This window comes from Eptatretus burgeri, chromosome 8 (genome assembly GCF_056783735.1).
Source record: "Eptatretus burgeri isolate ZD-2024b chromosome 8, Ebu_testis_v1, whole genome shotgun sequence".
NCBI lineage: Eukaryota > Metazoa > Chordata > Myxini > Myxiniformes > Myxinidae > Eptatretus > Eptatretus burgeri.
Genome location: NC_140968.1, coordinates 107606944 through 107621347, shown reverse-complemented (window position 1 = coordinate 107621347; position 14404 = coordinate 107606944). Strand labels below are relative to the sequence as shown.

The following is a 14404-nucleotide window of genomic DNA, read 5'->3' as shown; positions in this document are numbered from 1 at the left end:
TCACAGAAAAATGATGGAAACATGAACCAAGAGCAATCATTGAACACAAGGAAGTGATGCTCACGTACGACCTGATGATCCCATAGAGCGTAAACATAAAGTATTGCAATCGGATGTAGTACTGAGGTACAAAAAGGAAAAGAAGGCATTGCTAATTGAGGTATGAGTTGCCAGCGATTTTGGCTTAAACAATGCAGAAATCAAGGAAAATAGCAAATACCAGGATTTACAAAACAAAGGGAAATATCCTGGAATCTGAAGAGCACCGAAACTGAACCAGTGATAATTGGAGCAACGTGAATGATGAAGAACCTCACCGAGATCTTAAAAATAGCACCGCAAAGCGGGCGTAAGCCCTCAGCCCCTTGACGCAAACCAATTTCAAGATGGTGGCCATATTGAAAATCGCATCACGCCCATTTTCAAAAGGAACCTTCCTCTACTCAACCACAACACACCCAGCAAAAATGGATTTAATCGGACAAGACGTTCTCCTCAAAATCGATGGAAACCAATTTCAAGATGGCTGCCATGGAGGCCACATTGAAAATCGCAGTGCGCCCATTTTCGAAAGGAACCTTCCTCTACTCGACCCCAACATACCCTGCAAAAATGGATTTAATCGGACAAGGCATTCTCCTCGAAATCGACGGAAGCCAAAAGTTGACAGACGGATGGACGCCCGCCCGGACAACGCCGATGACGACAATACCCCTTAGCCAATTCGGGCTGAGGGGTAAAAACCATCCCTGAGAATATTACCACAAACAATATACATTTGTAAGCTATTTGGGGCTCGGTGACGATCCTGAAAAGAGCCTTCAGAATAAAACATTGAGAACACGAAAACTTCACAACTTGGTCTATGAATCATGATCCCCCTTACCGAAACGAAGGTGGATACTTTGAGACCTGGGAGGACTCTGTTCCAAATTCTGAAGCCCACATATGGAGATAGCAACCAACGACACATTATATACACATAAACACATCTCATTTTTTTCATTTCTGTTCCTCACCATTCCATCACACGCACACACGCACGCACGCACGCACACATACATTCAAAATGCTGAGCATCAAAGCAAGGAAGCAGCATGTACCATTTTAAAATCTTTGCTTGGACTCGGCCAGGATCGGAATAAAACTGCTGACTTTGCAAACTTAGATCAGACTCTCTAACCATGATACCACCAAGTCGAGTTAAAAATAAAGAGGGAGTCACCTTGATTGCAAATAATATAAACAAAGACATATTCATTTTGAGGATGGCCAAATTTTGATGGCATAGCCTTGTATGTACAAACAATAAACATAACAGCTAAACAAGACTTTTATGCAAACACACTTGCCTTGCATGAGTCATTAATTATTCATGTCAAACCATGATGGGAATACCGTCTCCATAGCAGCGTAGTGCTCCCACATGATAGGTTGGTTCTTTCTCTGTTGCTTCTTTCTTTCTGCCAATCAAGAGCTGTGTGACTGGAAGTCCTGGTTTAGAAGGAGATCGGGTTGGCGCCATATTCCTGAGAAATGAACAAAGACAGTTGAAGTGATTTGCAAAGGAGGACAACCTTTAAAGGCCCTGCAAGTCTGACGGTCATTGCTTTGGTAGACACAACATCTATATCAATAAATGTCAGTGTGTGTGTGTGTGTGTGTGTGTGTGTGTGTGTGTGTGTGTGTGTGTGTGTGTGTGTGTGTGTGTGTGTGTGTGTGTGTGTGTGTGTCTGTCTCCTCCAGAACTCCAAAACCATGAAGCCTAGCAGCCTGAAGGTTTGCATGTATACGAAGGGAACACCAAGATGGTGCCTGCATGAAAACTGGGTGTTTGGGTTAATTAAAACACCCTTTTGAAGATCATTAACAGACTTTTTAAATTATCCTTTATCGAGGCAAAGGTCTTATCACCTCATATCATGTTATTATCATTATAATTGTCACATTATTTATCCTTGGTCACCTCACTCTCTCATGCTGGGGTATTAATTCACCATTTTGTTCAGCCTTCTCAACAATGCCTTGAGTTGGAACAGGCCATAACGGTTTCTTAACAATAAAGCGTTCAAATTTATTTTTCTTTTCACTTTTCTCAGTGACATCCTTGCATGCCGTTCATCGTTGTGAAGAATCGCTGTATATATTGCTTTTATAAGTGCGAAAGCTTTCAAGTTAGGAGCTCAGAGCGATTTCATGCATTAAATGATGCCATTTTCCAGAATCTACTCTCACGGACTAATTAAAGTGCAAAATCAAAATATTATTTCAATTTCGAGGAACGGATCACGTGGACTAAATAACTCGAAATCTGGAGTGACATCTGAAAATGTGAAGAAATCGGCAATGTTTTGTTTTTGTGGGTGTGTCCCATGACCTTGCTATCACTTGCCAAGCCAGCCATTCCTTATCAACTATTTCATTGAAGTGCTAGTTTCAGTGTTTAAGCCACTTGCTGAGCACCCTTCATTGACTAGCGGAACTACACATGCAGTTCGTGTCCCGATCAGGAGGTACAGTCAGCCTTTGCTGCAAGGGAGATGTATGTCGATGGCACACATGGACGTGGTACAAATGGGCAGATTTGGATTTGTCAAGTTCTTGGTGTGAGATTCACGAGTTAAAATAACATTCTTGGTGTGAGATTCACGAGTTAAAATAACATTCTTGGTGTGAGATTCACGAGGTAAAATAACGTTATTGGTGTGAGATTCACGAGTTAAAATAACATTCTTGGTGTGAGATTCACGAGTTAAAATAACGTTATTGGTGTGAGATTCACGAGGTAAAACAACGTTCTTGGTGTGAGATTCATGAGTTAAAATAACGTTATTGGTGTGAGATTCATGAGTTAAAATAACGTTATTGGTGTGAGATTCACGAGTTAAAATAACGTTATTGGTGTGAGATTCACGAGTTAAAATAACGTTCATGGTGTGAGATTCACGAGTTAAAATAACGTTATTGGTGTGAGATTCACGAGTTAAAATAACGTTCATGGTGTGAGATTCACGAGTTAAAATAACGTTATTGGTGTGAGATTCACGAGATAAAATAACGTTCATGGTGTGAGATTCACGAGTTAAAATAACGTTCTTGGTGTGAGATTCACGAGTTAAAATAATGTTCTTGGTGTGAGATTCACGAGTTAAAATAACGTTCATGGTGTGAGATTCACGAGTTAAAATAACGTTCTTAGTGTGAGATTCACGAGTTAAAATAACGTTATTGGTGTGAGATTCATGAGTTAAAATAACGTTATTGGTGTGAGATTCACGCGTTAAAATAACGTTATTGGTGTGAGATTCACGAGATAAAATAACGTTCATGGTGTGAGATTCACGAGTTAAAATAACGTTATTGGTGTGAGATTCACGAGTTAAAATAACGTTATTGGTGTGAGATTCACGAGATAAAATAACGTTCATGGTGTGAGATTCACGAGTTAAAATAACGTTATTGGTGTGAGATTCACAAGTTAAAATAACGTTATTGGTGTGAGATTCACGAGATAAAATAACGTTCATGGTGTGAGATTCACGAGTTAAAATAACGTTCTTGGTGTGAGATTCACGAGTTAAAATAATGTTCTTGGTGTGAGATTCACGAGTTAAAATAACGTTCATGGTGTGAGATTCACGAGTTAAAATAACGTTCTTAGTGTGAGATTCACGAGTTAAAATAACGTTCTTGGTGTGAGATTCACGAGTTAAAATAACGTTCTTGGTGCGAGATTCACGAGATAAAATAACGTTCATGGTGTGAGATTCACGAGTTAAAATAACGTTATTGGTGTGAGATTCACAAGTTAAAATAACGTTATTGGTGTGAGATTCACGAGTTAAAATAACGTTCTTGGTGTGAGATTCACGAGTTAAAATAATGTTCATGGTGTGAGATTCACGAGTTAAAATAACGTTCTTAGTGTGAGATTCACGAGTTAAAATAACGTTCTTGGTGTGAGATTCACGAGTTAAAATAACGTTCTTGGTGCGAGATTCACGAGTTAAAAGTAATGTTCTTGGTGCGAGATTCACGAGTTAAAATAACGTTATTGGTGTGAGATTCAACCCTTGACCGATTTTGCAACTAGACCGGATGGTATCAGTTCACATGTCCTAAAAACCTGCTCTGCTGCTCCTGCACATCATCTTTCGGCTCTTTCACCATATCATTTGAACGAGGGACTCTTCCGTCTACTTAGAAGTCAGATAATATCAACATATTGAATAAACAAGGTGCAAAACAGTACCCTTTTAACTACAAACCTATCGGCTTGCTTCCAACCATCAGCAAGGTCATGGAATCCATCATCACCCTTGACAAAAAATCCTTTTTCTTCAACGACCTTATCTCAGATCATCAATTTTTTTTCAGACCAGGTCACTCTCCCTTGGACATGCTGCTTCTGTTCTCTCAACAATGGATGGAAGGCCTCAATGACATGAGATCAAGGCTGTCTTTTCAGACATATCTCGAGCTTTCGATACAGTCTGGCATGCTGCCTTGTTTTCCAAACTTTCTGCAGGTGTTCCAAACTTTTCAAGGCCAACTCCACACATGACTTACTGACTTCCTCCACTCTCATTGCGAACATCTGGCTCTCCACAGAATCCTGTCATCGCCTATCCTGTCAAGGCACAGAATCCTGTCATCGCCTATCCTGTCAAGGCTGATGTGTCCCTAAGGAAGTGTTCTCAACCCCATCATATTATTGGTCTTCATGAACGATCTCTGAGTCTGGAAAATCATCTTTATCCCTTTGCTGATGACTCCAGTCTCTGCCATGACATCCTTCATCCTTCAGATGGTTGGCATAATGAACAAAACATAATGAGGGCAATTCACAAAACTAGGAAGAGAACAATCACAGGTGGTAATTGATAGATGGAATTGAGGAGGGGTGTAGGAGGGGTGTGGGAGCGGTACAGCAGTGCATGATAATTCGTGCAATCATACTTACCGAGTATCCAAGTTCACATCACAAGTGCAGGGAAATAGACTTGTGGTGCAGTTGGGTGCAGCCCCACAGGCACATACTCGCACACCATGCGCGATCCTGCCCCACCAGGAATGTTTCTTGTTTGTGTGGCCGAGCCATCTCATTGGTGTCTTATCACCTAGTGCACACATGGATAACAATTCACCATGTTCTTAATTAATTTTCATATTTATATTGCCATGGTTAATCAATGAATTCAATCTGCATTCTATTAAAGTCTGTAAGACATGCCGCGCTGGATGAAGTTCTGCCCCGACATGCATACAGAATGAGTGTTTATTATATATTGCCTGCTTTTTCATTCATTGAGAAGTCGGCGAAGAGCTTAACCACTGCTGAGCTGTCATTCATGGATATTAATCCTCCTTGGGTTTGAGTCGAATTAAGTGCTGTTCCTGCGGTAAAGGCAGTGTACAATATTCTAGAGGTGTTCGGTCTTCCGTCTTCTTCGCATTTGGCTATTGAGCCCGATATCGAAAGACTGTCACAGTTTTATCAAATGATCACTTCGGCCGAGCATTGCATTCATCATATGGTGACAAATGACTGAAAGATGGCTCCTGTTTAAACCAAGAATGCATGAAGCACTTTGATCAATATAATGGGTCCAACAACAACAACAACAAAAAGAACAAAAGGAAAATAATTTTGATTCTTCTGGTCCGTGAGCCGTGGGCCATGACTCTTCTGGTCCATGAGCCGTGAGCCATGGGCCGTGACACTTCTGGTCCATGAGCTGTGGGCCATGACTCTTCTGGTCCGTGAGCTGTGGGCCATGACTCTTCTGGTCCGTGAGCTGTGGGCCATGACTCTTCTGGTCCGTGAGCCGTGGACCGTAACTCTTTTGGTCCGTGACTCTTCTGGGTCCGTGAGCCGTGACTCTTCTGGTCCGTGACTCTTCTGGGTCCGTGAGCCGTGACTCTTCTGGTCCGTGGGCCGTGACTCTTCTGGGCCGTAACCCTTCCGCTCCGGGAGACGTCGGCGCGACCCTTCCGCTCCGTGGGACGTCGGCGCGACCCTTCCGCTCCGTGGGACGTCGGCGCGACCCTTCCGCTCCGTGGGACGTCGGCGCGACCCTTCCGCTCCGTGGGACGTCGGCGCGACCCTTCCGCTCCGTGGGACGTCGGCGCGACCCTTCCGCTCCGTGGGACGTCGGCGCGACCCTTCCGCTCCGTGGGACGTCGGCGCGACCCTTCCGCTCCGTGGGACGTCGGCGCGACCCTTCCGCTCCGTGGGACGTCGGCGCGACCCTTCCGCTCCGTGGGACGTCGGCGCGACCCTTCCGCTCCGTGGGACGTCGGCGCGACCCTTCCGCTCCGTGGGACGTCGGCGCGACCCTTCCGCTCCGTGGGACGTCGGCGCGACCCTTCCGCTCCGTGGGACGTCGGCGCGACCCTTCCGCTCCGTGGGACGTCGGCGCGACCCTTCCGCTCCGTGGGACGTCGGCGCGACCCTTCCGCTCCGTGGGACGTCGGCGCGACCCTTCCGCTCCGTGGGACGTCGGCGCGACCCTTCCGCTCCGTGGGGCGTCGGCGCGACCCTTCCGCTCCGTGGGACGTCGGCGCGACCCTTCCGCTCCGTGGGACGTCGGCGCGACCCTTCCGCTCCGTGGGGACGTCGGCGCGACCCTTCCGCTCCGTGGGACGTCGGCGCGACCCTTCCGCTCCGTGGGACGTCGGCGCGACCCTTCCGCTCCGTGGGACGTCGGCGCGACCCTTCCGCTCCGTGGGACGCCGGCGCGACCCTTCCGCTCCGTGGGACGTCGGCGCGACCCTTCCGCTCCGTGGGACGTCGGCGCGACCCTTCCGCTCCGTGGGACGTCGGCGCGACCCTTCCGCTCCGTGGGACGTCGGCGCGACCCTTCCGCTCCGTGGGGCGGCGGCGCGACCCTTCCGCTCCGTGGGGCGTCGGCCCGAGCCTTCCGCTCCGTGGGACGCCGGCGCGACCCTTCCGCTCCGTGGGACGTCGGCGCGACCCTTCCGCTCCGTGGGGACGTCGGCGCGACCCTTCCGCTCCGTGGGACGTCGGCGCGACCCTTCCGCTCCGTGGGACGTCGGCGCGACCCTTCCGCTCCGTGGGACGTCGGCGCGACCCTTCCGCTCCGTGGGACGTCGGCGCGACCCTTCCGCTCCGTGGGACGTCGGCGCGACCCTTCCGCTCCGTGGGACGTCGGCGCGACCCTTCCGCTCCGTGGGACGTCGGCGCGACCCTTCCGCTCCGTGGGACGTCGGCGCGACCCTTCCGCTCCGTGGGACGTCGGCGCGACCCTTCCGCTCCGTGGGACGTCGGCGCGACCCTTCCGCTCCGTGGGACGTCGGCGCGACCCTTCCGCTCCGTGGGACGTCGGCGCGACCCTTCCGCTCCGTGGGACGTCGGCGCGACCCTTCCGCTCCGTGGGACGTCGGCGCGACCCTTCCGCTCCGTGGGACGTCGGCGCGACCCTTCCGCTCCGTGGGACGTCGGCGCGACCCTTCCGCTCCGTGGGACGTCGGCGCGACCCTTCCGCTCCGTGGGACGTCGGCGCGACCCTTCCGCTCCGTGGGACGTCGGCGCGACCCTTCCGCTCCGTGGGACGTCGGCGCGACCCTTCCGCTCCGTGGGACGTCGGCGCGACCCTTCCGCTCCGTGGGGACGTCGGCGCGACCCTTCCGCTCCGTGGGACGTCGGCGCGACCCTTCCGCTCCGTGGGACGTCGGCGCGACCCTTCCGCTCCGTGGGACGTCGGCGCGACCCTTCCGCTCCGTGGGACGCCGGCGCGACCCTTCCGCTCCGTGGGACGTCGGCGCGACCCTTCCGCTCCGTGGGACGTCGGCGCGACCCTTCCGCTCCGTGGGACGCCGGCGCGACCCTTCCGCTCCGTGACGCCGGCGCGACCCTTCCGCTCCGTGGGACGTCGGCGCGACCCTTCCGCTCCGTGGGACGTCGGCGCGACCCTTCCGCTCCGTGGGACGTCGGCGCGACCCTTCCGCTCCGTGGGACGTCGGCGCGACCCTTCCGCTCCGTGGGACGTCGGCGCGACCCTTCCGCTCCGTGGGACGTCGGCGCGACCCTTCCGCTCCGTGGGACGTCGGCGCGACCCTTCCGCTCCGTGGGACGTCGGCGCGACCCTTCCGCTCCGTGGGACGTCGGCGCGACCCTTCCGCTCCGTGGGACGTCGGCGCGACCCTTCCGCTCCGTGGGACGTCGGCGCGACCCTTCCGCTCCGTGAGACGTCGGCGCGACCCTTCCGCTCCGTGAGACGTCGGCGCGACCCTTTCCGCTCCGTGAGACGTCGGCGCGACCCTTCCGCTCCGTGAGACGTCGGCGCGACCCTTCCGCTCCGTGAGACGTCGGCGCGACCCTTCCGCTCCGTGAGACGTCGGCGCGACCCTTCCGCTCCGTGAGACGTCGGCGCGACCCTTCCGCTCCGTGAGACGTCGGCGCGACCCTTCCGCTCCGTGAGACGTCGGCGCGACCCTTCCGCTCCGTGAGACGTCGGCGCGACCCTTCCGCTCCGTGAGACGTCGGCGCGACCCTTCCGCTCCGTGAGACGTCGGCGCGACCCTTCCGCTCCGTGAGACGTCGGCGCGACCCTTCCGCTCCGTGAGACGTCGGCGCGACCCTTCCGCTCCGTGAGACGTCGGCGCGACCCTTCCGCTCCGTGAGACGTCGGCGCGACCCTTCCGCTCCGTGAGACGTCGGCGCGACCCTTCCGCTCCGTGAGACGTCGGCGCGACCCTTCCGCTCCGTGAGACGTCGGCGCGACCCTTCCGCTCCGTGAGACGTCGGCGCGACCCTTCCGCTCCGTGAGACGTCGGCGCGACCCTTCCGCTCCGTGAGACGTCGGCGCGACCCTTCCGCTCCGTGAGACGTCGGCGCGACCCTTCCGCTCCGTGAGCCGTTTCTAAGGTAGTTTGTGCCATATAAACCACGATCCGCGTCTATGTCAGGTCAGGCCAGATTAGATCTGTTGTATCAGGTCAGGCCAGACCACCGGCTTGTTGTAACAACTCTGAAGTTGCATCTTAAATCCAGGAGAATGGTACCATCTCCACCTTGGCTGGATGTTGGCAAGCTCAAGGATGAGAGGGTAGCTGAGGAATTTTCGCACAAACTGAGTGAAGATTTGGGGGTCTGGGTGTTTTGGGAGGTCCTGAAGAGTTGTGGAGTGCATTCAAGACCACCGTAATTGATGTTGCCGGTGGATGTCTTGGAACTCACCGAAGGGCAAAGAAGAATTTTGTCTCTAAAGGGACACTCGATACCATTGACCAGAGTCGCAGGACCAGGCGGAATGGAAGAGCTGAGCTGTTCAGGGAGCTGCGGCGTAAAACTGTACGTGCACTAAATGCGGCCAAGGAGGCCAACGTGCGAGGAATCTGTGAGGGGATAGAGCACCACCTGTGGTCAAGTGATTCTCGTCCTGCCTACAGGGGAATTTGCGCATTGCGTTCATCCAAGCCCACCCCTCGGTGTACTGCAGTGAGAGCAGAGGGTGGTAGGCTCTTGACAGATGAGTCTGAAGTGAAGGCCCGCTGGGCCGGTTACTTTGAGCGGTTGTATCAGGCTGATCCACCAGCTGTCAAGTTGGACCTCACCGGTGTTACAATCCCTGTTGATGACCCTCAAATAAACTGTAGTCCACCTGCGCTTGTGGAAACACAGGCTGCGGTGATTTGAAATGGGGTAAAGCTCCAGTGATCTGTGGCATCCACGCTGAACTTCTCAAGGCTGGTGGAAATGCTGCACTCGTGTCGTTGCATGCAGTTCTGTGATCTGCCTGGAACACAGTTATCATCCCAACTGACTGGAAGAGGGGCCTTGTTGTCCCTCTCTGGAAAAGGAAGGGTGATCGCCAAGACTGCAACCACTACCGAGGGGGTGACTGCTCTCAGTGCCGGGCACGGTCATTGCTCGGATAATTCTTGATAGGGTTCGCCACCATCTGCTTGAGCACCAGCATCCAGAGAAGTCAGGCTATACACCAAAGAGGTCAACGATTGACCGTATCCTTGCTCTTCGGGTCCTCACCAAACGCAGGCGAGAGTTTCGGCAGGGGCTGCAAGCAGCCTGTGTTGATCTCTGTAAAGCGCTCGATTCGGTGAATATGGATGCCCTCTGGAGGATTCTTGGCCTTCGTGGGGTGCCACCAAAACTGATGGATCTGATGTCTGAACTCTACTCTGGTAATGAGAGTACTGTGAAATGTGGTGGTACCATCTCTGACTTATTCCCAGTTGTTGCTAGAGTTTGTCAGGGATGTGTACTGGCCCCCACACTTTTCAGCACTTGTATGGACTGGATTCTAGGGAGGATTTCGGAGAGATCAGGCTGCGGTGCATCGTTTGGGAATGTCAAGATCTCTGACGTTGATTTCGCAGATGATGCAGTCATCTTTGCAGAGACTCTGGATACCCTTTTGGGGGCCCTCGAGGTGCTGAATGAAGAGTCGGAGCCGCTGGGATTACGGGTTTCCTGGGTTAAAACCAAGATCCAGGCTTTCAATGACATCTTGGATGCTGCTTTCCAGGCTGTGCCTGTTTGTGGTGAGGATGTTGAGGTCGTGGAGAGATTCACTTACCTCGGCAGTGATATTCATGTCTCTGCTGGCTGTGAGTCAGAGGTCAATAGACGTCTGGGTTGGGCCTGGGGAGTCATGGATTCACTGGATAATGGGGTATGGTGCTGCCGGTACCTGTGCGGGAGGACGAAAGTCCAAGTCTTCAGGTCCTTGGTGCTTCCAGTCTTGCTCTATGGATGTGAGACTTGGACTCTGACCAAGGATCTGAGACGGAGACTTTATTCCTTTGGAACCAGGCCTCTTTGCAGAATACTTGGCTATCGCTGGTCGGACTTTGTGTCCAACGAGTGGTTGCTGAGAGAGACTCAAATGAGATTTGTTACCTGCATAGTCCATGAGCGTCAGCTGCGGCTGTATGGACATGTGGCCCGTTTTCCTGACGCTGATCCTGCTCACCAAATTCTCTCAGCGAGGGAGTCTCATGAGTGGAGGAGGCCAATGGGCCAACCACGTGCCTTGTGGTTGCAGCAGGTTGATCGGCATCTCAAGGAGATTGGGATGGGCCAGACATCTGCCTGGGGGATGGCCAGACGGAGGCCCTTGGAGTACTGGCGGAAAGTGGACGCAGCGACGCACTACTCTGGCGCATGCTCCCATACCTGATCTGACCTCATCTATGGACCCCAATGATAGACAATGTCCACCATTAAAATACGAGGGGCTATAAAAGCCAAGTGGACACCCGGGAGCAGACAAGGAACCAATAGCCCAGACACCACTGACCATTTCATTCATTTTAAGGATGATGTAAAATACACCCGAGGCGAACAGAAAACACGAACAAGCATGTTCTCAACCAATCAGCTTTGAGCATATCAGAAGCCATGCAGAGTGAAGCCGCATTTGCACTGACCAAGCGTGAGACACCATTTTGTTCCAATTACAATACCAAGGTGTCTGCAAGAAAAATAAATAAATGTTTCCCTGAATGCCCTCACTTTTCAAGCTCATTGCATTTTCATGAGAACCAGCTTGCAATTTGAACTTTCAAAGCAGCATATCCAGAGTTGGGATGGAATGGGCAAGGGAAAAGGACCAGATAGACATATTTGAGTAGGGAGAGTGGGCAAGGGAAAAGGACCACATGGAGATATTTGAGTCGGGATGAAGTGGGCAAGGGAAAAGGACCAGATCGACCTGTTTGAGTGGAGATGGAGTGGGCAAGGGAAAAGGACAAGATAAACCTGTTTGAGTCGGGATGGAGTCGGTTAGGGAAAAGGACTAGATAGACCCGTTTAAGTTGGGATGGAGTGGGTGAGGGAAAATAATCGGATGGACCTGCTTGATTCAGGATGGAGTGGGTTGGCAAAAAGGACTGGATAGACATGTTTGAGTTGGGATGGAGTGGACAAGGGAAAAGGACCGGATAAACTTGTTTGAATAGGGATAGAGTGGGAAAGGCAAAAGGACCAGACATATCTGTTTGAGTCGGGATGGAGTGAGCAAGGGAAAAGGACGGGATAGACGTGTTTGAGTCGGAATGGTGTGGGCAAGGGAAAAGGACCAGATAAACCTGTTTGAGTAGAGATGGAGTGGGCAAGGGAAAAGGACTGGATAGACATGTTTGAGTTGGGATAGAGTGGCCAAGGGAAAATGACCGGATAAACTTGTTTGAGTAAGGATAGAGTGGGCAAGGCAAAAGGACCAGACATATTTGTTTGAGTCGGGATGGAGTGGGCAAGGGAAAAGGACCGGATAGACGTGTTTGAGTCGGAATGGTGTGGGCAAGGGAAAAGGACTGGATAGATCTGTTTGAGTCGGAAGAGTGTGCAAGGGAAAAGGACCAGATAGACCTGTTTGAGTAGAGATGGCGTGGGCAAGGGAAAAGGAATGGATAGACGTGTTTGAGTAGAGATGGAGTGGGCAAGGGAAAAGGACTGGATAGATGTGTTTGAGTAGAGATGGAGTGGGCAAGGGAAAAGGACTGGATAGATGTGTTTGAGTAGGGATAGAGTGGGCAAGCAAAAGGACCAGATGGACATTTTTGAGTCGGGATGGAGTGGGCAAGAGAAAAGCACCGGATAGACATGTTTTAGTCAGATGGAGTGGGCAAAGGAACGGACCGGACAGACGTGTTTGAGTATGGATACAGTGGGCAAGGGAAAAGGACCGGATAGACGTGTTTGAGTAATTACTCAAGGAATTAATGAATTATTTAAACAAAATAATCATCACGATGTCATGAATATATGAGGTGTAATAAACATGCCTGGGAATTTTCTGGTGATGATCAATCAGATGACAATGAGCATGACGTCATGTAATTGTGTGACATACAAGGTAAGAGCTGACAAAGTACATCAAACCGAGCTGGCAGCTCTTGTGCAAGTGTCCCGATTAAAGCAGCCTTCCTTAATTGCAAACGTCTACCTGCTGTGGCTAAAATGTCAACACATAATGAGTGTACCTGTTACAGCTGATAAAAGGGAATTCCATGCACAATGGTTCATATCCAAACAGTGACTGTATAAAATCCCTTTTCCAATTTGTGACACCTTTCCACATTGTTCAAACATCAATAAGATTGATCACTACATCAAAACGCGCAGCAGCAGTTCTTTTTTTCATCCTCGATTCTATTTCATATCCCGGTTCATCAAACGTTCCAGAACAGGCCACAAACGGGTCTCTGCCGACGAAATAATAGGGGACCGCTTGGCCAGGCACCCGAACCGACTGTGTACGTATGTTAACCGCACCCTCCGTTGGGCTGAGAGTTAAAATCACTGGGAAAATGTCAATTTGAATGTGGGAAATAAATAAATAAATCAAACTCTCCAAACATCACCCATCAATTGGGTGGCTTACGGAATGGTTTTACATTTGTCTATCTCATTGTATCGCAGTGTGCAGGTTCACAGGTATCTTCACACTCAAGGTCATGCATCCGGATGACGAAGCTATGTAGTGTCTTGTTGTACCAACGACTTTGTATACACTACACAGATGGACATGAATGAAAATGAGGACATTTTTGGGACAAGAAAGTGAATTCATCAAATAACCACAATACCTTCAGCATTTGTCCTTAGTCACGTGCATGCAGCGAATTGTCTACCTTCAGCACTTATCCTTACAGTCACGTGCGTGCTGAGAATTGTCCACCTTCAGCACTTGTCCTTACACTCACGTGTGTGCTGAGAATTGTCAACCTTCAGCATTTGTCCTTTCAGTCACATGTGTGCTGAGGATTGTTTACCTTCAGCACTTGTGCTTGCAGTCACGTGTGTGCTGAGGGTTGTCTCCCTTCAGCACTTGTCCTTACAGTCATGTTTGTGTGCTGAGGGTTGTCTACCTTCAGCACTTGTCCTTACAGTCACGTGTGTGCTGAGAATTGTCAACCTTCAGCATTTGTCCTTGCAGTCACGTGTGTGCTGAGGATTGTTTACCTTCAGCACTTGTCCTTACAGTCACGTCTATACTGAGGATTGTCTCCCTTCACATTTGTCCTTACAGTCACGTCTTTACAGAGGATTGTCCACCTTCAGCACTTATCCGTACAGTCATTTGTGTGATGAGGATTGTCTACTTTTAGCACGAGGCCACCGAGAACAGCTGAACAATTTTTGATGACATTATATTCGAGATTAGGAAGCTTAGTCACAGGAGGCCATTTAGCCCATCATGTTTGTGCAGTGTCCTCCCCAACCCCACCACAAGTACACAACCCCACCCATCAGTTTCTATTGCTTCTACTTGCCGAACAGTATGGACCTCGAATATTCGAGGAATCTGTTTTACCATCACAGACCTCTTGAAACAGGTTGCTGCTGCTCCTATGAACATTGTGTGGTTTACAAAAATGTATGGGCACCAGCAGGAACTGAAGGAATGCACACCTA

The 14404-nt window shown here is 50.8% G+C and overlaps 1 protein-coding gene across 1 annotated transcript in view; it reads right to left on the bottom strand.

Annotated features, from left to right (window-relative positions):
* Positions 1–14404, bottom strand: part of LOC147022502 (contactin-associated protein-like 5) — a 774700-nt gene that overhangs the window by 277264 nt on the left and 483032 nt on the right. Inside the window, exons 14-15 of the mRNA XM_085893466.1 lie at positions 4964–5120; positions 1399–1529 (exon numbers count right to left, since the gene is read on the bottom strand). Coding sequence (XP_085749592.1) covers positions 1399–1529; positions 4964–5120 — 288 coding nt within the window. The remainder of the gene's footprint in view (positions 1–1398; positions 1530–4963; positions 5121–14404) is intronic.